The 27,108-nt window shown below is 44.5% G+C and overlaps 1 protein-coding gene across 1 annotated transcript; it reads right to left on the bottom strand.

Annotated features, from left to right (window-relative positions):
- Positions 1 to 7,778: 7,778 nt before the first annotated feature.
- On the bottom strand, positions 7,779 to 26,249 carry LOC115128441 (pleckstrin homology domain-containing family O member 1-A-like). Its single transcript, XM_029658290.2, has 6 exons — positions 25,998 to 26,249; positions 25,232 to 25,378; positions 14,327 to 14,467; positions 11,999 to 12,103; positions 11,181 to 11,282; positions 7,779 to 11,029 (listed from the first exon to the last, which is right to left on the bottom strand). Exons 1-6 carry the CDS (start codon positions 26,022 to 26,024, stop codon positions 9,695 to 9,697), a joined length of 1,857 nt encoding a protein of 618 aa, XP_029514150.2. The 5' UTR covers positions 26,025 to 26,249; the 3' UTR covers positions 7,779 to 9,694.
- Between the last annotated feature and the right edge of the window lie 859 nt (positions 26,250 to 27,108).

Genomic DNA, 27,108 nt, shown 5'->3' with positions numbered 1-27,108 from the left:
GGTCTAATAGAAAAAACTATGCTTGACAGTTTATGACAAATAGTTCAATAATTTTGCATGTAATGGCTTATGCAAGGAACTAATGCCTAGATGTTTTGAGGGGTAAGACTATTCAACAGAGAACCATCTACTACATTTTGATCAACATGACATGAGCAATTGATAATGTGGAAAAAAGCTGACACTTGTACATTATCAATTGCAATTTGCTCTAAAGGAATAAGAAATTGCTTTAATGATGTGCACAAGTGACTAGATGATTTGGAATTTGTACAAGTAGTTTCAAGAATTGCACTTTTGATCTAAGAAATGCACCAAAGCGACTGAGACAAACTGTAAAGTACAAAAGGGAAAATAAATAAACATAAATATGAGTTGTATTCACAATGGTGTTTGTTCTTCACTGGTTGACCTTTTCTTGTGGCAACAGGTCACAAATCTTGCTGCTGTGATGGCACACTGTTGTATTTCACCCAGTAGATATGAGAGTTTATCAAAATTGGGTTTGTTTTTCGAATCCTTTGTGGATCTGTGTAATATGAGGGAAATACATGTCTCTAATATGGTCATACATTTGGCAGGAGGTTAGGAAGTGCAGCTCAGTTTCCACCTCATTTTGTGGGCAGTGTGCACATAGTCTGCCTTCTCTTGAGAGCCAGGTCTGACTCATTAGCAATTCTAGGCTCACTGAGTCTGTACATAGACAAAGCTTTCCTTAAGTTTGGCTCAGTCACAGTGGTCAGGTATTCTGCCACTGTGTACTCTCTGTTTAGAGCCAAATAGCATTCTAGTTTGTTCCGTTTTTTTGTTTATTCATTCCAATGTGTCAAGTAATTATCTTTTTGTTTTCTCATGATTTGGTTGGGTCTAATTGTGTTGCTGTCCTGGGGCTCTGTGGGGTCTGTTTGTGTTTTTGAACAGCTTGCTTAGGGGACTCTTCTCCAGGCTCATCTCTCTGTAGGTAAAGGCTTTGTTATGGAAGGTTCGGGTATCGCTTCCTTTTAGGTGGTTGTAGAATTGAACGGCTCTTTTCTAGATTTTGATCATTAGCGGGTATCGGCTTAATTCTGCTCTGCATGCATTATTTGGTGTTTTACGTTGTACAGGGAGGATATTTTTGGTGTTTGTCCCATTTTGTGAATTCTTGGTTGGCGAGTGGATCCCAGACCTCACAATATATCTCTCTGCATTGTGCTTCTGCATCGCTTGCTCTTTGGGGTTTTAGGCTGGGTATCTGTAAAGCCCTGTGTAACAACTGCTAATGTAAAAAGGGCTTCATCAAATTCTTTCAACCAATCAGATCAGCTCAGAAAAAGATCCGACGTGAAAAGATCTGATGTGATTGGTCAAAAAATATCAGAATTGGGCTGCATGTCTAAACGCAGCCTAAATCCTCCAAAGGTTCTACATACATGCAAATGTATTTTTTGAAAACAACATTCAAGCCAATCCTTTTACAATGAACTATTGTCTTTTCTTCCACCTCAAAACAATTGATGTTCAGTGTTTTACCTCTGAAATATTGAGTGATAATTTTGTCTATGCACGTCTGACACGACAAACACGTGTACACATATGTCACAATCCACCTCCACTGCCCTTCCCTTTGGTACTATTTTAGGAGCAAGGGCCTCTTTACGCCTTATATTGAACGTCTAGGTTGTAATGGGAATGCATCGCTCAAGCGGTAAAGCGTGCCGTTTTGGCTTCCGTTGTGTCACAGCGTCTCTCTTCACACTTCCCACGAGGACATCACACAATCCCTATTTCAGTATCAAGAGATGCGCACACACACACACACACACACACACACACACACACACACACACACACACACACACACACACACACACACACACACACACACACACACACACACACACACACACACACACACACACACACACACACACCATAGACCTACAGTTTAAAATTAGAGATGATTTTGGATTGTGATGTGCACAGCATAGCAAGACTAAGACAACACTGGTTTCCTGTTAAACAGTGTGGAGGAAACCTTTTTCACTAATCCTGAAGACTACTGTTCATATGGACACACGAACATATAAGTGTACCCTTAATGCACACTGCACTCAAGTAGATAATGGCTAATTAAATCAAAAGACTTCTAACATATAATGCTTATAGCAATGCAAAAAAAAGCAGCATGCTATTAGAGATACCACTTAAGGGTACGTTAATCACAGCCCAGATTTCAAAATGGACGACAATTGCCCCCAGATAAATGATCCAACGAGGCACTGAGGGACAAAAGCCAAACAGCTGTGACACCCCATCCCCTTCCATTACTACCCTCAAGAGTCCCCTGCCACCATCCCCCTGGGAATCCATTACGCCCTTCTCCCTCCCACACCCAATCACTGCACTGGACCCCACCTGGTATCTCCCGAGCTCGACTATCAGCCTCTTCGAATGGCATTACCAAAACATCAATCAGAGATTAGCGTACTGACGTAGGTCAATCGGGTGAGGTGATGACTCCTGATAGCAACTGTCCCGGCAGTCAACAACTACCAATAGTAAGGGATGCTAAATTCTGTCTCAATGGTAAAAACCTATAATTACAGACAAGGCCATCTGTAGCTCATGAATACTACATGAGGAGACAGGGCCTCAACTGACTGGAGAGGATTCAGCTTAAAGCCCACAAGTTTCAGTGACAAACGCTGTGCTACCAAGGTCAAGGCTAGCACCAGAAGTCCTCTCGTAGTTCAACCTATGTACCAAAGGTGTAATGTGAAATTCAAAACTCAAGGGTTTTTGCCACTGGAGACATTGCAGGAGGGTGCCTCCTTGTGTGCTATAAAATAGATGTTTTGTTGTGTGAATGATGAGACGCCATGTGAGGAGAAGAGCAGGGATGGTGTGAAGCTTAGGACTCTGGGTCTGAGCACCTCCCACTGCAACTGGATCCTGGACTTCCTGACGGGCCGACCCCAGGTGGTGAGAGTAGGCAACATCACCTCTGCCACGCTGACCATCAACACAGGGGCCCACAGGGGTGTGTGCTTAGTCCCCTCCTATACTCCCTGTTCACCCGGGTCTGCGCGACTCCAACACTAGCATCAGGTTTGCTGACGACGCAACGATGATTCAGCCTACAGGGAGGAGGTCAGTGTCCTGGCAGTGTGGTGCCAGAGCAACAACCTCTCCTTCAAAGTCAGTAAGACCGAGGAGCTGATCGTGGACTACAAGAAACGGGGGGAGGGGGTGGGGGGGGCACGTCCCCATCCACATCGATGGGGCCCCCTCAGGAAGTTGAAAAGTTTGGCATGGGCCCTCAAATCCTCCAAAAGTTATACAGTTGTACCATTGAAAGCATCTTGACTGGCTACATCACTGCCTGGTATGGCAATAGCACCGCCTTCGATCGCATGGCGCTACAGAGGTTGGTGCGGACAGCCCAGTACATCACTGGGGCCGAGTTCCCTGCCATACAGGACATCTATGTCAGGTGGTGTGGAAGGAAGGCCTGGAAAATTGTTAGACTCCAAGCACCCAAGCCATAGACTATTCTCTCTGCTTCCACACGGCAAGCGTTACCGGTGCATCAAGTCTGGCACCAACAGCTTCATAAGACTGATAAATAGCTAACAAAACAGCTACATGGACTATCTGAGTTAACCTTGTATCGTTCTTGGCCTTTAATTTTTTATTTTTGCATTGTCGACATAGACACTCACAGGACCCTACACACTCACAGGACCCTACACACTCACAGGATCCTACACACTCACAGGGCCTACACACTCACAGGACCCTACACACTCACAGGACCCTACACACTCACAGGACCCTACACACTCACAGGCCTTACACACTCACAGGGCCTTACACACTCACAGGCCTTACACACTCACAGGGCCTTACACACTCACAGGATCCTACACACTCACAGGATCCTACACACTCACAGGCCCTACACACTCACAGGTCCCTACACACGCACTGGGCCCTACACACTCACAGGACCCTACACACTCACAGGACCCTACACACTCACAGGCCCTACACACTCACAGGGCCATACACACTCACTCCATCATTTGCTCATTCACACATAATATGCACATACATTTATACTGACTCTACACACCCACTCACATGCAAGCTGCTGCTACTCTGTTGATCTTATATCCTGTTTCCTAGTCACCTCTATACATACAGTATCTACTCCCATCACTCCAGTATCCCTGCACATCGTAAATAAGCATTTCGCTACACCCGCAATAATATCTGCTAAACATGTGCATGTGACCAATAAGATGTGATGTGATTTTGATCTGACCCTGTATATAGTTACAGCCTGAAAGAATTGAAAATGAATTCAATTGAGATTGTGTGTCACTAATCTACACACAATACCCCCATAACGTCAAAGTGGAATTCTGTTTTTAGAAATCCTTACAAATTCATTTTTAAAAATGTAAGCTGTAATGTCTCGAGTCAATAAGTATGAAATGATTTTGTTAAAGGCAAGCCTAAATCACTTCAGGAGTACAACATGTGCTCAACTAGTTACATAATAAGTTGCATGGACTCAAGTGTCAAATGACAAGGGATTCCGTTAAAAATTACACTGAAAAGAGTGAAATGGCAATTTGAGTTACATTTAAGAAACCCACTGAGAGTTGGATATTTAATCCATTTAGTGTCGTTATAACTCCAAAAATATAAAAACCATGACCAAAGTCCTTTTAACAAAAAATGAGGATAGGAAAATATAAACCCCAAAATAGAGTTAATTAAACACATAATCAAATTGAAATATGCCTTTGGCCTAGTGTCAGCCAATGCACAACAGAACATGCCCAGCCCTTCTGAAGTGAGTAGACCGGCCAGCTGAGCATTCCCATAGCTTAGCCACATCAAGGGTTTTATAACAGCAGAAATAGCATGCTATCATATCGCCGCAGTCCCACGCTACTGCCTCTGAAATATTCCGTCCCTTGTGTCCCTAAAAGCCTTTTGTTGTCGTGTTATTTTTCTAAGTAACCATGTGCGCTGTGCGTTCATCTGCATAGGAACGGCACATTCGCTTCAGAGACATGGTTCCTCCTATACAGCTTCTGAACGTGCCGTTGCTTTGTTGCGCCATGGTTGTAATAAGTAAGAGGTATTTTTTTGTGCTGTTGCTAACGTCCCTCGCTGGGCCATGACAAGGAGCAAGTTGCAACCACCCTCCAATTGAACAAGTTCTCCTCCTCCGAGGCAAGCATGGCAACGTGGAGCAGTGAGTGAAGTGAGGAAAATATTTTTTTCTCTCTCCTGCATCCCAATGTTGTCATTGGGTTCTTTTATACATGCTATGACCTGATGTTGTGCTTCAGTATTCCCGCTCTTGTTGGTTACAGTAGTGTGCAGTAACTACCTGTCTGTAGTTGTCATCTTACATCCATTCACATGTATTTGGGTCATATTTAGCGATTATCATTATGAAGTCCTCTCCTATAAAAGAAACGGCTGAAAACGGGGGCCAGGCAGTAGCATTTTTGCTCCAGGCTCCAGTATTACTAATGCCATCACTGGAGCGTCCTTATTAATCCATTTGATTCAGTGGGGCCACGCTATAGCCAGATGCTGCAAGGCTATTGAGTCACAATGGAGCACGGAGCAGCCCCTCCCCCCACAACCCATACTCCTCTACTCTCTCTCTCTCTCTCTCTCTCTCTCTCTCTCTCTCTCTTTCTACCTCTCTCTCTCTCTCTCTCTCTCTCTCTCTCTCTCTCTCTCTCCTCTCTCTCTCTCTCTCTCTCTCTCTCCTCTCTACCTCTCTCTCCTCTCTCTCTCTCTCTCTCTCTACCTCTCTCTCTCTCTACCTCTCTCTACCTCTCTCTCTCTCTCTCTCTCTCTCTATCTCTCTGTCTCTCTCTCTCTCTCTCTCTCTCTCTCTCTCTCTCTACCTCTCCCTCTCTCTCTCTCTACCTCTCCCTCTCTCTCTCTCTCTCTCTCTCTCTCTCTCTCTCTCTCTCTCTCTCTCTCTCTCTCTCTCTCTCTCTCTCTCTCTCTCTCTCTCTCTACCTCTCCTCTCTCTCTCTCTCTCTCTCTCTCTCTCTCTACCTCTCTCTCTCTCTCTCTACTCTCTCTCTCTCTCTCTACCTCTCTACCTCTCTCTCTCTCTCTACCTCTCTCTCTCTCTCTACCTCTCTCTCTCTCTACCTCTCTCTCTCTCTACCTCTCTCTCTCTACCTCTCTCTCTCTCTACCTCTCTCTCTCTCTACCTCTCTCTCTCTCTCTACCTCTCTCTCTCTCTCTACCTCTCTCTCTCTCTACCTCTCTCTCTCTCTCTACCTCTCTCTCTCTCTCTCTACCTCTCTCTCTCTCTCTCTCTCTCTCTCTCTACCTCTCTCTCTCTCTCTCTCTACCTCTCTCTCTCTACCTCTCTCTCTCTCTCTCTCTCTCTCTCTCTACCTCTCTCTCTCTCTCTCTCTCTCTCTCTCTCTCTCTACCTCTCTCTCTCTCTCTCTCTCTCTCTCTCTCTCTCTACCTCTCTCTCTCTCTCTCTCTCTCTCTCTCTCTCTCCTCTCTCTCTCTCTCTCTACCTCTCTCTCTCTCTCTCTCTCTCTCTCTCTCTACCTCTCTCTCTCTACCTCTCTCTCTCTCTCTACCTCTCTCTCTCTCTACCTCTCTCTCTCTCTCTCTACTCTCTCTCTCTCTCTCTACCTCTCTCTCTCTACCTCTCTCTCTACCTCTCTCTCTCTCCTCTCTCTCTCTACTCTCTCTCTCTCTCTCTCTCTCTCTCTCTCTCTCTCTCTCTCTACCTCTCTCTCTCTCTCTACTCTCTCTCTCTCTCTCTCTCTCTCTCTCTCTCTCTCTCTCTCTCTCTCTCTCTCTCTCTCTCTCTCTCTCTCTCTCTCTCTCTCTCTCTCTCTCTCTCTCTCTCTCTCTCTCTCTCTCTCTCTCTCTCTCTCTCTCTCTCTCTCTCTCTCTCTCTCTACCTCTCTCTCTCTCTCTCTACCTCTCTCTCTCTCTCTCTCTCTCTCTCTCTCTACCTCTCTCTCTCTCTCTCTCTACCTCTCTCTCTCTCTCTCTCTACCTCTCTCTCTCTCTCTCTCTCTCTCTCTCTCTCTCTCTCTCTCTCTCTCTCTCTACCTCTCTCTCTCTCTACCTCTCTCTCTCTCTCTCTCTCTCTCTCTCTCTCTCTCTCTCTCTCTCTCTCTACCTCTCTCTCTCTCTCTCTCTCTCTCTCTCCTCTCTCTCTCTCTCTCTCTCTCTACCTCTCTCTCTCTCTCTCTCTACCTCTCTCTCTCTCTCTCTCTCTCTCTCTCTCTACCTCTCTCTCTCTCTCTCTACCTCTCTCTCTCTCTCTCTCTCTCTCTCTCTACCTCTCTCTCTCTCTCTCTCTCTCTCTCTACCTCTCTCTCTCTCTCTCTCTCTCTCTCTCTCTCTCTCTCTCTCTCTCTCTCTCTCTCTCTCTACCTCCCTTCTAACAGAGGAATCAGGTGATAGGGATCTTCTACACAGTCACATCTGCTCAACCATATAACCTTTAAACTGTTAATCCCTCTGCTTAAACAGGGCTACTGGCAAGAACACTCCTCTAATACAAAATGGATGTGGTGCTAAATGAATTGAATCCTCGTTGCGAATGCACAGCAGTAAAGATGGAGCCATGCTTCACGTTCGTAATCATGTATAATTAAATTTGAATACTTAATTCAGTCCTAATGGGTAATATGATAAAAATGCAATTCTGCCCCTAGGGACGCAAATCAGTAGTTAAAAGGAAAGTGATGAAAGACAAAGGGAATTCGGTGTAAATTATTTATTTAACTTATGCATACATTAGTAATTTATCAATTGCTGTAAATAAAATCTATTTATGTAGATTGCTTGAGACATTTGAACCACTTTTCACCTCTTTCTGGCAGAGTTGCTATATGCTGGTCTTTGGCTTAGTTCAGATTACAAAGCAGTGGTAGAGATCTCTTTCGTTATCAACATTAGGCCTACTGTATTGCTTGTTGTCATGTGCACCAAAGCCATATAATTGCTGCTTAAGGGACACACATAATCAAATAAACTGATAAACCGCAATCACACATGAGTGATTGTAACCGTATGTGAGGTGAGCCTGGTGTAATGGAGCGATGTTTGTCCTGTCCTAGATGCACTGTGCATGTTAATATCAACTCAGTGACCTATGAATCACATTTTGGCAGTCAGCCAATGACATGGCGGGAAATACTGACCATGTGACTAAACCAGGACATGACACTAAAAACATTGATTTCCACCCTATTTTGGTATGAAATAGTGCAGTGCAACTAACCCATCTTCAAATCTCCAAATGTAACATCTTTATGCTCTGAAAACCTTTCAGAAGCTTTCATCATCTCTCTCTCAATTAAATCATTGATCCTCTTGTTGTGAGATTAACCTGTGCACCTTTTGGAAGAGAGACAGAAGAACTGTTAAAATCATCTTCCCACCTGATTAGAAGTGCAACAAACACTACAGAGACCCAACATGACGCCTGCGATTATAATCCCATTATAGCATTTCTCCTCGGAAGCTGATCAGAGTTAACGAGCATGTTCTCTTGCTGGCTTCCGCTGAGTCACTCACAGCAGGCTTTGGTAGACCACAGAACCCCAATTAACCGAAACAACCGAGGAATTCTGAGCATAAGCAAGAGACCATGCTACATGACCCAAAAATAGAAGTGCATTTAATAAAGCGAAGCAGTTAGTCACTTGATATCCTTGCAATCAAAGTGGTCTGTGAGTTTTAGCTATACATGTCAGGAATCCAGCTTGGCAAATGAATCAGTTTGATTGCAGAATGTTAACATCTTGAATCTGTCCCTGGAATAGTATTGCTCAGCTCAGGACACAGAGGGAAAGAGGACATAACGCGCTCAGAGTAAGAGAGAGATCGCCTTTTGCATTCGGTCTCTGAGAAGACCATTCAAGGTCATTGGACTGGACTGCATGTTGTCAATAACTGAAGCTAACCGAAAGAGAGAAATCCCAGGTATCTTCTCCATGTATGCATTTCAGACTGAAATAATGCTCCTCAGACAATGTTTCCACGCAAACATTCTCATTCCATTTGTCCATTATAAAAATGCATTTCATACTTATATTTACAGTGCAAAGCATTTAGCAATGAAACCTAATCGACCTCTGGCGGATAATACATGTAAATACATGAACAGCATGACTTTCCTTGGGGGTGTCAGTGTCACCGAGGCCAGGCACCCCCACTCTAGCCTTGTTTATGCCTCTCAGTCTGAGTCACCCCCCCATCCACAAACCAGGATTAAGCTCTGCTCTGCTTCCACAGCCCAGACGCCCATCCCTCCATCCACAGAGTGGACCACAGAGCCTTTGACAAAGGGAACAAAAACGAATGCCCAGAATCATATTATGAGGTCAAGGTCCATCTAACCTATTCAAACCAGCAAGGAAACAGCCGTGCTAATAAAATAATTCTGTCATGACTTGCTCAGCTTAATTTGACTAGTATACGGTATGGAAACAAGGATCAAGATAGAACAGTGTAAAATGAGCAGTAAAGCCTAAAAGTTTTGTGCTTCAACACTGGCAAGCAATGACAACAAAAACGTGACAGAACATTTACTGAAGGTACTCCATGCCCCTAGTGCTCTTTCTTATTGTCTTTGTTTGGAGAGAAGCCAGCATGCTTTTCAGCTGTGTTGGCGACAGAGTCACTGGTCCCCCAGCCTATAGTCCTGTGGCGGTGTTGGGGGCCTCTCCAATGTTTTCTTTTCGGAGCGGCGGTTTAGTGACTGCGTCTGCAGCTCCTTCACCTCCTCCAGCACCTCCTTAGCCTGACGCCAGGAGGAGACGGCTTCCTGCAGAAGACGCTCCGCCTCTGCCCGTCTACTCTCCAAATCACAGTCACTGATAAGTGAGTGTGCACTCTTACTATGGGGCGAGTCATTACCCTTCAGACGGAGCGAGTCAGCACCCTTCAGACGGGGAGAGTCAGCACCCTTCAGACGGGGCGAGTCAGCACCCTTCGGACAAGTTGAGCCGATACTCTTCAGACTCTGAGAATTCTTGCCAATTATATTTAGCGAGTCCTTACCCCTCAGAACAGGAGAATCAGTATCCTTCATGCGAGGCGAGACAGAATCCTTCAGACTAGATGAGTCAAAACTTTTTGAAAACGGTGAACCAATGTTCTTGAGACGTGGGGATTCAGAACCCTTCAGACTTGGCGAGTGTGTTTCCATGAAACGGGAAGAATCAGCAGCCCTGAGACGGGGAGAGTCAGTAACCCTGAGACGGGGAGAGTCCTTACCCCTCAAATTAGGAGAGTCATCACTCTTTGAATGGGGTGAGTCTGTACCTTTTGAGCGGGACTTCTTGCCCTTCATACGAGGCGAGTCTTTCCCCTTCAAACGAGGCGAGTCTTTTACCCTCAAACGTGGGGAGTCACTATTCTTACTGCGAGGTGAGCCTGAGGCCCTGGAGTGAGGAGACTCAGACCCTCTCAGATGGTGCAAGCGAGGCGAGTCAATGCCCTTCAGATAGGGCGAGTCAATTCCCTTTGCATGTTGCAGTTCCTCCAATCGCATTTCTTCCAGCAGTTCCTGAGCCCTCTGCATTTTCTGGGCGATAAGACTCTGCAGTTGTCCAACAGGCTGGACAGGTTCATCTGTGGGGCGAGGGCGAAGGACACCTCTGACTGGCCGTGAGGAAAGGACCTCGTCCATGGAGGCACAGCGGCTCCTACCCTGTGCACTGAACCTCTTCCCTGGTTGAGGGGTGTGGGATTGAGCCTCAAGATGGTGCGCCCGGCCCCAGGAGAGCTCGCTCCCGCGGGGCAGGCTGCCCGTCTTGGGTACCCTTGGGTCCCTTGTGGTGACACAGAGTTTGGAGACATCTGTGCCAGAACGCTGACGACCTGTGGTCCGTTTGTCTAGGTCAACCCGGAAGTTATTTTCCCAGAAGCCTTCTTCCTCATCATCTGGGGTGGAGCCATCTTCCTCGTGGACAAGGTCAAGGGTCAACATTCCATCTGAAGAGGTGGATGCCTTGGGAGAGCACAAGAGAGTTTAGCATTCAATGAAACAGACCAGGATACATTCTTACATTACAAACAGTACAAATTCGTATTTGCCTTTCACAAATAAAATATTGACTTGGAACTAAAATGTCAGTGTTAGCCAAGGTAGCAACACCCACCACAGCCATGAGGTGTCCCCGGGTGGGCAAGCGCCGTGCATGGGGAATCTTGACACGATCACGTGTAGGGTGCACCAGGACACTGTCCTCTTCAATTGTGACCTATGGAGACAATCAGAAATATATATATATTTTTACATTCAGAATAACATAAATGTATATTTGTGGAGAGAAAGTTGGGAATGGATGAAAGAGTATAAGGTTATAGGAGCAACAAGTAACTTCTCCTTAGCATGAGCTGAAGATGTAATGTAGAGAACAGTAGAGTGCATTAGAGCAGAGTACATTGTTGGGTGTTCAATTCAACCTGCTGTGCGAAAGCAGGCACTTCACACTATGGTGGCTGCAGAGTTCATTCTCACTTCTCGCCGATCTCTAAATACGGAAGATGGATTTTTCACCCTATAGTGTGTGATGGGGAGGGACTGTTTGATCGAGAGGCACGAGGAAAACCGGTGGGTGTCGGCAGGGACGGAGCGTTAACGAGGACTGTTCCCGACGGAGATGGAAGAGTCAGCGAGGAAACACTTTGATCTCTCATCCACGCCTGGGGAGATACCACTTACTTTCGCTTTTGTCTAAATTCACCAATTTGACATAGTGGGCCTAGCAACTGCAACGGCTAAATTTGTCTGGAAACTTTTTAAGGCTGGCCGTGGGGGCGTTTTGAGTGTCGGTGGTTTCATTTGAAATCATGAATGTTGCATGAGAGACATGATAATGAGAGAGAAAAATAAGGGAAGCTGTAGAAAGCTGGGGAGAAGTGAGAGCTGGCGACATAGCGACAGAGAAGGGGAGGAGAAGAGTGACTGACCTACCTCGTCAAAAATGCGGTTCTTGGCTTCGATGATGGCTGTATTGAGGGCATTGACCCACGACTCCTTCTCCTCGGGGCTAACGGCCAAAAACACAAGATTGGGCACCTGAGGAAAGGACAGAATCGATTGAGTGGTTGAAAGAAGAGAAAGGGATCCTCCCAATATTCACCCTTCTTCCTACAGTAAGTGTGCACTTGCACACTCTCATCATGGATTTAAAAGCAATAAATGAGTGGAAGCATTGGCTTGGAGGGAGATTTGGAACATAGCCAGTGTGTGAGAGATGGAATGGGGGACAGGAAGCTTAATGGGGCGGCTTTGCCTAAATCGCCAAGAAAAGGACATTGCGCCTCACTAAATGTTAAAGATGGCTCTTATCTAAAGCAGGGTCTAAGCTGTAAACTGGAGGAAGAATCTCTGCAAAGCTTGACACAAATAGGTAAATTGAGCATCTGCCCTTAATCCAGTTACATCTTCTTGTGTATAATTAAAATCTTCTCTCAAACACACACTTCCCCCTTCCATTCCCGACACGTAGTTACAGAATATCACACTACGACAGTGAACAATGAAGTGAAATGAACCAGCAGCTGGTGCCGAGATCGAGAGGAACTGCAGTGGGTCAGAAGTGACAACGTCTGTGGGTGGAATCTCTATAGGATTTGGCCGTTATAGAGAATGCCTCTTCAGTGGTAATGGGATTCTGTGGATTATGTCTTTCTGGAGAAATCCACCAATCCCGGTCTGCGGTGGGGGTGTGTTAATGTTCAATCCAATGTGGCAACACAACCATATCATCTCCCAGCGAGAAAATTGAATAAATGCCATCAGCTAGACAATTTTTTTTGCACCTCTCTTGAACGGACTATGCACACACAGTGGACTCTACCCACACACTGACACCCCAACACACACACACACACACACACTTTCACCACATACACTCAGTGGCCAGTTTATTAGGTACAACTATCTCGTACCGGGTCGGACACCCCTTTGCCTCCAGAACAGCCGGAATTCTTCAGGGCATTGAAACGTTGCTCAATTGGTATCAAGGGACCTAACGTGTGCCAGGAAAACATTCACCACACCATTACACCACTGCCACCAGCCTGTCGGCACCGTCGACACCAATACCGACAACAAAACTTGTACATGTTGATCATGTATTTTGTGTAAAACATGTAAATAGCTACACGTAACCCACGTAACATGAAATTATGCTTACTGAGGCATGAAATGCAGTAGGTTGAACAGTTTGGTTGACAACAGGACATGTGTAGGTAATTGCACTTATGCTTAATAGCCGACTAAGGGAATACAATAGTGCGAACAGTTTTGTGTACAACATGAAGTTTGTAGGCTACACCAGCTACCGGACAAAGGCGATCAAGGAAGGGGGACCAGCAGCGAAGCAGTCAGCACAGCAGCTACGTAGGTAGCGGAGTGGACACAGCAGCTACGTAGGTAGCGGATTGGACACAGCAGCTACGTAGGTAGCGGAGTGGACACAGCAGCTACGTAGGTAGCGGAGTGGACACAGCAGCTACGTAGGTAGCGGAGTGGACACCGCAGCTACGTAGGTAGCGGAGTGGACAAGAGCAGCTACGTAGGTAGCGGAGTGGACACAGCAGCTACGTAGGTAGCGGAGTGGACACAGCAGCTACGTAGGTAGCAGAGTGGACACAGCAGCTACGTAGGTGGCGGAGTGGACACAGCAGCTACGTAGGTAGCGGAGTGGACACAGCAGTAAACAAGGTCGGAGGTTAACACAGGCTTGGAAGATACGTTATGCGTTCTGTTTCTATGAGATAACATGTTAACATGACCTCTATGAATTATGAAGCCTTTATGTCCTTATTTTTGGTGTTTATCCCAAAACGCTATTCATTTCCCGATAGGCTTTGTCCAATGAACCATGGCAGAGATAGTTCCTACAAAAAGACGGCATTACTATTTCTCTCTATTGAGATACAAAATATCGGTGTCCGTAGCCACTCCGTTATCTTTAACTCTGCATTGTTGGAAAAGGACCCGTAAGTAAGCATTTCACTGTTAGTCTACACCTGTTGTATAGGCAGCATGTGACAAATACAATTTGATTGATTTGATTTTGAACGTGTACTCAACATATCATACTCTCTCTTTACAGAAAACCACAAACTATGTCTGAGGATAAACTTGCCTCAAGTTTCAGTTTTCAGCCAAATTAAACTTCTAAGTGTATTTTCAGCTAAAGTAAGGGCTTCTTACTGAGGCCTACGCACCCGAGGCCCTGTGCAGCCTCCCTGCCTGACTCCTTCACTTTCCCTGGGCAGAAGGACTCACCATATTCCCAGGCTGCTTGCAGCGAAGCAGGGTGAACCTGCTGTGGTTCTTCTTACTGCGACTCTTGGCCTTGCGCAGCTCCTCAGAGCGTTCGTAGTCAGCCAGGTCAAACAACTCCTGGACCTTCCTCTCATCCTTCACCTGGAAACACGCAGACAAAACAGGAAGTAGTTAAAACTCAGGTCTATAGAGATGTGCAAGATGGCACTGGCAAATTAGCTTTGTCAATTTGTTTTGAACCTTAAAACATCTGTCTACCACAGAAACACACATATGCACATACACACACACACACACACACACACACACACACACACGCTCAAACTCTCTCTCACACACACACACACACACACACACACACACACACACACACACACACACACACACACAGAACAACCTACTATGCATTACAGCAGGTCATCTTGAGTTTAACCCAAGGGTTAAAAGACTAATTATAAACTGGGTGGTTCCGGCCCTGAATGCTGATTGGCTGACAGCCGTGGTATATAAGATCGTATACCATGAGTATGACAAAACATTTATTTTTACTGCTCTAACTACGTTGGTAACCCGTTTATAATAACAATAAAGCACTTCCACGATGCGTCGTGCCTAAGAACAACCCGTAGCTGTGGTATATTGTGGTATATTGGCCATATACCACACCCCCCCATGCCTTATTGCTTAATTACCACTCTTTGTTCCATCAGCCATCAACAGCACATGGACACACCACGGTGCCTGGGTGAAAATCAGCCACTTCTCACATTCGTATCATCCATGAAATGTTCTGAAATACCAGGCCTTAAATGCGTATACAGAAGCTCTTCTGTAGGTGTAACAAAGGTCTTTTTAAGTCCAAATGTCTATACAAAAAAAAATCCATTACATGCCTGACATCTTAATGTTACTATGTCATGATCATGCTTTTGCACAGAGCATTGAAAGATGTGTTCATTTTCAAACCCTGCTTCCCAATACCGTCAAAAAGCAACAGCCAGACAAATTGGTAGAAAAATGTATTCTTGGAGCGGGTGTTCCTGTGTTACTCCCCTGCCTCCCATTATTGGTCTCGTGGCCCCGCAGCAAAGTGTCTGTTTAAACACAGATCAATTGTAATCAACAGCGCTGGGGCAGAGACATCGACCCCTCCACTGAGCCTGACTGACAGGTGATTACATACAACCTCACGGGCGGTGGGACTTCCCAGAGAGCCCCATTAGATTCTACATACCAACGGGGTCAATGGGGGTCAAGGCAGGTGTGTGTGTGTTTGGTGGTGTTGGGGGTTGGTTCTTGACATGGGTACAAGCCTGTGTGTAGGCCTCTTGTGAGAACTAAAGGAAGACGCAGAAAAATGAGGTTGAACGTCATTGGAATACATAGCAATGGTGTGTGTGGGTGGATGTGAGTGTGTTTTTGGAAGGGGCAGGGGTGTTCCACTTTCATCTTGATGCATAGAGATTTTACACAGCAACAGAGCCCTGCATCAGAGGAATCTGCCAACGTTCGAACGAGACACGGAGCAACTGAGAGCTTCTGTGATCAAAGAAACCACCACATACGGTATCATTATATAATGTGTCGCAGCCTAGTATCAACCACTATTAATCCACTATCCACTAGCAGCCTGAAATGCACTTGTTAGGGCTACATTTGGCCATTTGTGTTTTTTAATTTCATTGAGGAACTCTATTATGCCTAGCGATATACAGTATACTGGATGAGCACAATACATAGTGTCCAATTTCTTCATGACAAAACATAGATCCAAACTGTGTCCCACCCGCATGCTGCTACCTTTTCGTTAGCCACCCAAACTGCATTTAAAATGTAAAAGTTAAGCATGAACTGTGTGTGTGTGCGCGCATGTGTGTGTGTGTGTGCGTGCGTGCGTGTGTGCGTGCATGCGTGTGTGTGCGTGCATGCGTGTGCGTGCTTGTGTGTGTGTGTGTGTGTGTGCGTGCGTGAGAGAGAGAGACAGAGAGAGACTCTAATATGGGGCAAAAGAAACCCTGAGGATCCATTCTGGAACCCATCGATATTTCCCTCCGCTCCTGCTCCGTATATGGAAAAGCAGAGTTGGGGGTGTCAGTGGGGGTTAAATGCTGCACTGAATCACTGAGAATAGTCCAGTAACATACAGCCCTGAAACGCAAAGATACCGAAAGTCTATAATAGCCCATCCAACAGTAGAATGCAAGGGGAAACCCTAGAGTGAATGGAAAGGCGATGTCCCTTTGGTCACACTCCAAAATCTGGTGGACATGCCTGTAATACCCTGTAATCAAGCACGAAAGGATTTGATATAAACCAGGTTGGAATTAAAAGGAGAAATGGATTAAAAGCATCTTTTCAATCACTCTGGAAAATGTAATGCAGTTTAGAGCTGGGGAGTTGAAAGAGGCGGGTTTATTTATAATGTAATACTACATATACATATAATATTCTCAGAACTGGCCAGTAGGTTTTCCTGAAATAACTAGCATAACAAGTGTGAAAAGCTAAACCACCAGGCCTCCCTGCACCAATCATATAGCTTTGTTACATTGACCACATGATATGCTTGACGACCAGTCACATCCATATCATACAGTGCCTTGCTAAAGTATTCGGCCCCCTTGAACTTTGCGACCTTTTGCCACATTTCAGGCTTCAAACAAAGATATAAAACTGTATTTTTTTGTGAAGAATCAACAAGTGGGACACAATCATGAAGTGGAACGACATTTATTGGATATTTCAAACTTTTTTAACAAATCAAAAACTGAAAAATTGGGCGTGCAAAATTATTCAGCCCCCTTAAGTTCATACTTTGTAGCGCCACCTTTTGCTGCGATTACAGCTGTAAGTCGCTTGGGGTATGTCTCTATCAGTTTTGCACATCGAGAGACTGACATTTTTTCCCATTCCTCCTTGCAACACAGCTCGAGCTCAGTGAGGTTGGATGGAGAGCATTTGTGAACAGCAGTTTTCAGTTCTTTCCACAGATTCTCGATTGGATTCAGGTCTGGACTTTGACTTGGCCATTCTAACACCTGGATATGTTTATTTTTGAACCATTCCATTGTAGATTTTGCTTTATGTTTTGGATCATTGTCTTGTTGGAAGACAAATCTCCGTCCCAGTCTCAGGTCTTTTGCAGACTCCATCAGGTTTTCTTCCAGAATGGTCCTGTATTTGGCTCCATCCATCTTCCCATCAATTTTAACCATCTTCCCTGTCCCTGCTGACGAAAAGCAGGCCCAAACCATGATGCTGCCACCACCATGTTTGACAGTGGGGATGGTGTGTTCAGGGTGATGAGCTGTGTTGCTTTTACACCAAACATAATGTTTTGCATTGTTGCCAAAAAGTTCAATTTTGGTTTCATCTGACCAGAGCACCTTCTTCCACATGTTTGGTGTGTCTCCCAGGTGGCTTGTGGCAAACTTTAAACAACACTTTTTATGGATATCTTTAAGAAATGGCTTTCTTCTTGCCACTCTTCCATAAAGGCCAGATTTGTGCAATATACGACTGATTGTTGTCCTATGGACAGAGTCTCCCACCTCAGCTGTAGATCTCTGCAGTTCATCCAGAGTGATCATGGGCCTCTTGGCTGCATCTCTGATCAGTCTTCTCCTTGTATGAGCTGAAAGTTTAGAGGGACGGCCAGGTCTTGGTAGATTTGCAGTGGTCTGATACTCCTTCCATTTCAATATTATCGCTTGCACAGTGCTCCTTGGGATGTTTAAAGCTTGGGAAATCTTTTTGTACACAAATCCGGCTTTAAACTTCTTCATAACAGTATCTCGGACCTGCCTGGTGTGTTCCTTGTTCTTCATGATGCTCTCTGCGCTTTTAACGGACCTCTGAGACTATCACAGTGCAGGTGCATTTATACGGAGACTTGATTACACACAGGTGGATTGTATTTATCATCATTAGTCATTTAGGTCAACATTGGATCATTCAGAGATCCTCACTGAACTTCTGGAGAGAGTTTGCTGCACTGAAAGTAAAGGGGCTGAATAATTTTGCACGCCCAATTTTTCAGTTTTTGATTTGTTAAAAAAGTTTGAAATATCCAATAAATGTCGTTCCACTTCATGATTGTGTCCCACTTGTTGTTGATTCTTCACAAAAAAATACAGTTTTATATCTTTATGTTTGAAGCCTGAAATGTGGCAAAAGGTCGCAAAGTTCAAGGGGGCCGAATACTTTCACAAGGCACTGTATCATATCCATATCATATCATATCCGATTACATACGAGTTTCCACCAATAACCCAGTTCTCCACTGATCACATTGATCCGTCGGACCAGCAACAACACTTGTCTTGTCCCTGACCAATGTCAGAGGTGTGTTAGTCCAATTCCATGCTAAGCTCCTCCAGTCAGAGGGTTTCTCTATCAACCACTACTAAACTTGATCACACATTCGCCTTCTGTCACAGATGTAGAGCCAATCACATTGCAGTATCTGTAAGCTACATCAATCGCAAAGATCTTGACCAACTACAAAACACCTTGTCCAACTGTCACCACATTTCTTCAAAGTAGGGCCTAAAATCTTACCCCAAGTACCCATTGGCCTAGGTCATACGGTATCCGACGAATACAAGCTTCCCTCACTAAATCCTGTTTTGTTTGAGTGTCCTCTTTCATATGCCGTGCAAGTCACCACTGAAAACCACGAAAACTCTATATATACAGTACATGAACATAGACGGAAATCCCGTCAATTATTCACATAGATCATAGATTGAGTGCTCGTGTTGAAGCACTTTGAACATTCTACAGGAGCATCTCTCTGTCTGCACGTGCCGAGACTACAGAAGAGAACAGAGAGCGCTCTTATGAAAGGTGTATGATGTGCGTAATCTGCAGCCAATAGCACAGCTGTAAAATAAGAACAGAGCGATACGCAGGGTTGATGTCGTCGGAGCAGAGAACACGCACCTCCTTAACCTGCTCTCTTAGCAAAAAGACACACATCTCATGCTCAACCATACGACATCATACGCTGCTGTACACTTCACACACCAACAGCAGCCTTCTATGGACGAACAGACCTCTCTGTAACCCACGCGTCTACGCAGTTCCTGTGCTGTGTAATACACGTTCTTATGGCAGCACGTCTGTGTGGCCAATTGAGTCTCTCCGAGCTATGGTTCTGCAGCCTATTATGGGAAGATGATACCAAATTATTCAAAATCCTGCGTTGAGCAGTAGCTGAGTGGGCATAATGTGAAAAATACACTGCAGTTAACAGGCTCTTTGAGATGATGAAACCTTTAATGATATCTTGAAATGTTCAACACAAAAATACTGGAGCTGTTCTCTGAGTAGTTTCCCCTGACACTGCAAAGTAACAGGGAGGTGATGAAATTCAATAGTCTTAAAATACACTAAGTGTACAAAACATTAGAAACACCTTCCTAATATTGAGTTGCACCCCCTTTTGCCCTCAGAACAGCCTCAATTCATTGTGGCATGGACTCTACAAGGTGTCGAAAGCATTCCACAGGGATGCTGGCCCATGTTGACTCCAATGCTTCCCACAGTTGTGTCAAGTTGGCTGGATGTCCTTTGGGTGGTAGACCATTGTTGATACACACGGAAAACTGCTGAGTGTGAAAAACCCAGTTATTGACATACACAAACCGGTGTGCCTGGCACCTACTACCATACCCCATTCAAAAGCACTTAAATATTTTGTCTCTCCCGTTCACCCTCTGAATGGCACACACACACAATCCATGTCTCAATTGTCTCAAGGCTTAAAAATACTTCTTTATCCTGTCTCCTCCCCTTCATCTACACTGATTGAAGTGGATTTAACAAGTGACATCAATAAGGGATAATGCTTTCACCTGGATTCACCTGGTCAGTCTATGTCATGTCGTGTTCCTAATGTTTGTACACTCAGTATACACTACAGGTCAAAAGTTTTATAACCCCCCCGACTGATCCAAGGGTTTTTATTTATGTGTACTATTTTCTACATTGTAGAATAATAGTGAAGACATCAGAACTATGAAATAACACATATGGAATCATGTAGTAACCAAAAAAGTGTTAAACAAATCTAGATATATTTTATACTTGAGATTCTTCAAATAGCCACCCTTTGTCTTGATGACAGCTTTGCAAACTCTTGGCATTCTTTCAACCAGCTTCACCTGGAATGCTTTTCCAACAGTCTTGAAGGAGTTCCCACATGTGCTGAGCACAACCAAACCATCTCAATTTGGTTGAGGTCGGTGGATTGTGGAGGCCAGGTCATCTGATGCAGCACTCAATCACTCTCCTTCTTGGTAAAAATAGCCCTTACACAGCCTGGAGGTGTGTTGGGTCATTGTCCTGCTGAAAAACAAATGATAGTCCCACTAAGCCCAAACCAGATGGGATGGCGTATTGCTGCAGAATACTGTGGTAGCCATGCTGGTAAGAATTCTAAATAAATCACCGACAGTGTCACCAGCAAAGCACCCCCACACCATTACACCTCCTCCTCCATGCTTTACGATGGGAAATACACATGCAGAGATCATCCATTCACCCACACCGCATCTCACAAAGACACGGCGGTTGGAACCAAAAATGTCCAATTTGTTTCTTGGCCCAAGTAAGTCTCTGCTTCCTATTGGTGTCCTTTAGTAGTGGTTTCTTTGCAGCAATTCGACAATGACGGCCTGTTTCACAGTCTCCTCTGAACAGTTGATGTTGAGATGTGTCTGTTACTTGATCTCTGTGAAGCATTTATTTGGGCTGCAATTTCTGAGTTTGGTAACTCTAATGAACTTATCCTTTGCACCAGAGGTAACTCTGGGTCTCCCATTCCTGTGGCAGTCCTCATGAGAGACAGTTTCATCATAACGCTTGATGGTTTTTGCGACTGCACTTGAAGAAACTTTCAGAGTTTTTTAAATGTTCCGTATTGACTGACCCTCATGTCTTAAAGTAATGATGGACTGTCGTTTCTCTTTGGTTATTTGAACTGTTTTGCCATAATATGGACTTGGTCTTTCACCAAATAGGGCTATCTTCTGTATACCCCTCCTACCTTGTCACAACACAACTTCTTGGCTAAAATGCATTAAGAAGGAAAGAAATTCCACAAATGAACTTTTAAGAACGCACACCTGTTAATTGACATTCATTCCAGGTGACTACCTCATGAAGTTGGTTGGGAGAATGCCATGAGTGTGCAAAGCTGTCATCAAGGCAACAGGTGGCTATTTGAAGAATCTCAAATATAAAATATATTTAAATTTGTTTAACACTTTTTTGGTTACCACGTGATTCCATGTGTTATTTCATAGTTTTGATGTCTTCACTATTATTCTACAATCTAAAAAATAGTAAAAATAAAGAAAAACCCTTGAATGGGTAGGTGTTCTAAAACTTTTAACCGGTAGTGTATATTTGTGTTCTGTGCTGGGTCGGTCTCGTGGTAGAGTTGGTTGCTGACCTCCAGACTATATTCCCTCCTGCGGCAGGAGTTCAACCCAGTTTACGCCTTAGTTCTCTCTGTAAACTTCCCTCTAAATACAGTATCACCCCTACAATCAAACATTTAAAAAATTGACAAGAGAACAGATAGATACATGTTTGTATTAGTGGTCAAATGATTAAGTAAGTTTGAATCTGGGGAAGTACAGAGTAATGTCACCAGCTGTTAACGTCTCAGAGTCCCAGTTGCATGGCTGCAAATCCTCTTATGAGAACCTCTGACACATCGAACCGGTGCCCCGTGTGAAGATGCTTCGAGGTAATAGAACAGTATACCTGCTTACTGTGCTTCCCCCGAGCTTATGTAGCTAATCTTATGAGGCAGCAGACAATTGGCCAGTTTGCACACTCATGCCACAATTCAATCAATTGCAGATAAAGTTCAACTACAATGATGGTCACGTTTTAACGCAAGTGTTTAACGCATTTAAGCAAATACTCCCGCAAGTTGTACGCTTGACTATGCTGATTCAAAACCACACCTGCGTTGAAATACAGTATAACGTGTTGGACTGAACTCACAGTATGAGTGTCCTTCATCTGTGATTAATAGAAATTATTGGGGCAATTAATTCGGTGATTATGGTTCAAAAGTGTCATTTGTGCTGTAACTTCGCTAACAAAGTGATAGCACTCAAAGTCGATAAGCCATTAAATCAAACTCAAAGAGGGCACTCTATAGGAAAATGAAAAGATTATTCCGGGCCCCAAGAGGCCGTACAGCTGTAGTTACGCTGAGTGTCAGAGATACAAAAGCCTTAGTGTTCATCTTAGCCTTCTGGCCCACTTCATGAACAGCGTGCTTGTCTTTTCAAAGTTCACATTTGAATAATGCACCACCATTAACCGTGGTTATTAAGAAGTTGCAGCGGAGCACATGACACGCAGGTCAAACAGCACTGAGGGAGCAGTTACCTTCACCTGATAAATAGCTAGCATGCCACTTACCAATTACCCTAATATAAAAATATCTCCTTATCAAAAATAGAATTGTATTAAGTGTAAAAGGAGCCATCGATGCATTACATAACAGAGCTAAAACATCCAAGAAATTAGAGAGCATGTGTGAGACACGATAAAGAGACCAAAAAAGGGAGAGAACGTGAACAACACTGAATTGATGCGTCCCGTACCACAGGTGAGGATGGTGATGGCATTACACAGCGACTGAACCTCAGCTTCAGCCTGTCTGTGTGTATAGGGTAGGGTTGAGGGGTGGGGGCATTTGGGGTGCTTGGGGATCCTCAGGCACAGCGAGAGGCGCAGCTGCGTCAGCCGTGGTCCTATGGGATTCTGACACGTGTTTGTTGCTCATCCAGCAGACTGTAAGGGAGTAGGGTCACAGAAGAAGAAAAAAACGTTGGTTCTAAAATGATCAGGGAAACTGGCATTGCATGCAGCTGGAGCCCTCAGTCCCCGCTCTCTCCATTCAAGGGAAGCCTGTGAGTACCCTGCTGGAGCCTTGTCCCCGGTCTTATTCGGGGTTCTGGAATGGACAGCAGGAGCACTCAAAACTCAGTCAGGCCTCTGGGGCTTGAAGATAAGGCGAGAGAGGCATTGCATGTGACTGAATCGTCAAGTGAACCTGCAACGGTGTCATTGGTCTGTTTGTTTCATTAGCAAGCGTGACACCTACATCCACAACTGAACCAGATACACATTTTATGAACAAGGTTAGCCTTAACTGAACCTGAACTGAACCAAGTGCATGTCTGCGAGTTATTATCTTTAAATGTTTGTCTGTCATGAGACTTTCTGAGAATCCCATAGAGGAATAATTTAAAGGGCATTATTCCACTTTCAGAAAGACCTGTGCCCTCTCAGCTGTCAGTAGCGTTTATCTCCATGATTACTGCTTGGGGGGAGTATTGAAACAGTGATATCAAACAGAATCTGACCTCAAAAACAAAGAAGACAGAAAAGAATAGAGAATACAGAGATGGATGGCTGATTCTGTCCATGCCCTATAGTGTGGTCATTATCAACAACAAAAAGATACCAGTGCTACTCCCCAGAACGAAAGGGTGTGAATTCGCTACATCTCAAGGTTTAACGCCGAAACTTGTACTGATAAATAAGGCTGTCCACTGGAACATTTCATGTGTTAAAGCACTTGGACATAAGCCATTACTTTTGGTCAAACAAAATAGTTATTTTTCTATTCCATGGCCAAAAACCTGTTGTATTGTAATGGACAGTGTTCTAAATCTGCCCAACAATTATACTGAGTCACCATCCGCCACCAATGCCCATAGTTGTACCCACTAGGCACACACTGGTTGAATCCACATTGTTTCCAGGTCATTTCAATGAAATGATGTTGAACCAACATGGAATAGATGTTGAATTGACGCCTGTGCCCAGTGGGCATTTTGTTGACCTCAGAAGGTGGGAACGTTTGCATCAGTGAAAGTAATCTGAATTCAGCACATCATTTTTTTTGTGCTTGCATGGGGACTTGTGCTTAGATTTGACAATTTATCCTATTTATTTTCAACAGCTAAGGAACTTCAATCAATTCCATTGTCCCCTTCCCATGGCCTTGATTTCCAGACTTCTAACAACATCTGTCTATTCAAAACCAAGGGGGACTCCTGGTGAAATGTGTTGCTGGAAACAACAGAGCAAGAGCAGAGAGTTCAGTTGTAGCTTACATTAAAAGGCATTTCACAAAACAGGTTCCTCAGATCTCTGAAACTTGAGAAACCCAAGATGTCCTTCCACAGGCCAAAAAGTCAAAATCCATGTTTTCCTGTCAAAGCTGTCATCTAAATGATGCACCTTAAACGGGCTGTGTGGTATTTGTGGTTCATTGGTTTTCAACTGTGTGGTGCACAGACAGACACACACACACAGAGCATCTCTACTGAGCAAGGGGAGCGAGCCTGCAACAAAGGAAACCTGAAATATCTACGGCAGTACAGGCCCTACACACACACACACACACACACACACACACACACACACACACACACACACACACACACACAGGTAGCCAGGTTGTCCGTTTAACAATTTCAAGTACAGGTGTGCCCACTGTAGACACAATTATAGCCTTCACCAGTGGAGGCTGCTGAGGAGAGGATGGCTCATAATAATGGCTGGAATGGAGTCAATGGAATGACATCAAACAGATGGAAACCACATAGGATGTGTTTGATGCCATTCCATTGTCTCTATTCCAGTCATTATTATGAGCCATCCTCTCCTCAGCAGCCTCCACTGGCATACACATAATATTGGAGCACAGGAGGTTGGTGGCACCTTAACTGGGAGGACGGGCTCGTGGTAATGGCTGGAGCCACACATGGTTTGATGCCATTCCATTTGGTCCATCCCAGCCATTGTTATGAGCCGTCCTCCCCTCAGCAGCCTCCACTGTGGCGGTAAAAGAGAAGTGCATACCTCTTTCTCAGATATGTACAGATGGTCTCCTCTCAGTATCACGAATCGGGTTTTCCATATTTCCCTGAAAATCCCTTTGCCACAGAACTTGCGGATCCAGCCTACTTTGTCTGGCTGCGATGACAGCTGGTTGACATCTTGAGGACCCTGCATGTTAGAAGTGGAATAAACCCGTTAAAACCTAGTTTAGCTTAACAAGATGTTCGCGAGAGTACAGAGAAAAGACGAGCCCTTTCAAAGGCAAATGACTTTTCAATCTGAGCCTCAGTAAATCCACTCGGGCAACTATGAGTGTCCTCGCGTCTTTTCCCAAAAATCATAACGATGCGCTCTTCTGTGCGTAAAATGTAAGTGCATGTCTTATAACATCCAGGGTGTGGCAAATAAAATATCTGAAAGCTACCAACCGATACAGCGCAACGGACATCTGACAACACATTGTACTCTTCACTGGAAGATTGAATCCGCATGTTGAGGAAATCCGTGTAATGGCACACACGGAAATTAATAGGCTACATACAGATTGAATGTGGAACGCATAAGGACGTGCCAAACGACGTTTATTTAGGAATTGTATCCTATCAAATGTGTGATATAGACAATGTGTATGATATAGCGGCTAATGTGTGCTGTCGTGTCAAAGCGCGCATAATGCCCGATTATGGGCATATTGCCAGTTATATCCTAGAAAATGTATGGGCTAATGCAAAGATGCATGGCCAAAAACTTGCGCCCAATACTTGGAGAAAAAAAGGCTATATCTCACCCGTTTGGCTAGATTGCTCTTCTTCATTATGACAGAATCACTTTTGTAGATGTGAGCCACGGAGTTCCTACAGTTGGAACTATTTTCCTTTCTTTCGGAGAAGATATCTTTTTTAATTGCATAAACTGTCTTTCCCTTTATTTTCTCCCCAATCTGTTTCAATAACGGTTTATATTCTTAATTTCGATGACGCGGTCTGTTCGTGCACTGTCCGTTATTACGAGACGGTGGCATCGTCCCTCCACCTCGGTAGGTAGGCTACACTGATCTTAAACAAGCGGGCTGAAAGGGCATTCCCGTTATTAAAGTGCTCGACAGCTCCATCTATTGCGCTGTCGGCGTGATGTCACCAAGACCGAGGAAGCCAAAGCGCTCTTACAGTACGTTTGGGAAATAGAAGAGCAAGGGTCAGTTGAGAGTAATCAAACCCAAATCCATAACCTGCCCATATGGGAACAATAAACTAAAATCCACAATTGATATCATTATGATAATGACCATTGATTTTTCAATAGAACATGTATACATTCTTGCATTGGCCAACTAGACTTACCCGTACAACATTTCAATTTAAATCATATTACAGGGGAGGAAGTGAGTATTTGGAGACCCCCATAGAAATATAATCTATTCTTTCCGTTATATTTCTAGGAGACCACAACATTTTGTCTCGTGATGGAGACCTTTAAATGACTGTTGCATGCACCCTAGACAGTAGGTTCGTGGTTTTCTGTCATCTATTGGTTTAACTCTATTTTCAGCTGTGCCGATTCCCTCTCCTCAATATACCATCCACAATGAAGAAGAGACAAATGCTGTACATATGACTGCACAGAATTACCTTGGTCATTCGAAAACAAACACAAATTGGGCAAATTCTCCTGTCCTAAGACTCATGTCTCTTGGGTTCAGATGGAGGTTGTTGGCAAATTAGAGACATCCTGGGGCAACTTTCCTAGTAGTCATATTCCCATCTACTTATCCTCTAAATAAACCGAAACAACTGAACACCGCATTTTTGGATCTCCGATAAGAAAAAGCAGTGTTGTGTAAGTAATCGGCATTAAGCTGCTCAGAGCACAAACTCTGAGCCTTTTCCTGACCCCCAGAT

This window comes from Oncorhynchus nerka, linkage group LG4 (genome assembly GCF_034236695.1).
Source record: "Oncorhynchus nerka isolate Pitt River linkage group LG4, Oner_Uvic_2.0, whole genome shotgun sequence".
NCBI classification, from domain to species: domain Eukaryota; kingdom Metazoa; phylum Chordata; class Actinopteri; order Salmoniformes; family Salmonidae; genus Oncorhynchus; species Oncorhynchus nerka.
Note: the sequence above shows the minus strand (reverse complement) of the source record. Positions and strands in the feature narration are given on the sequence as shown.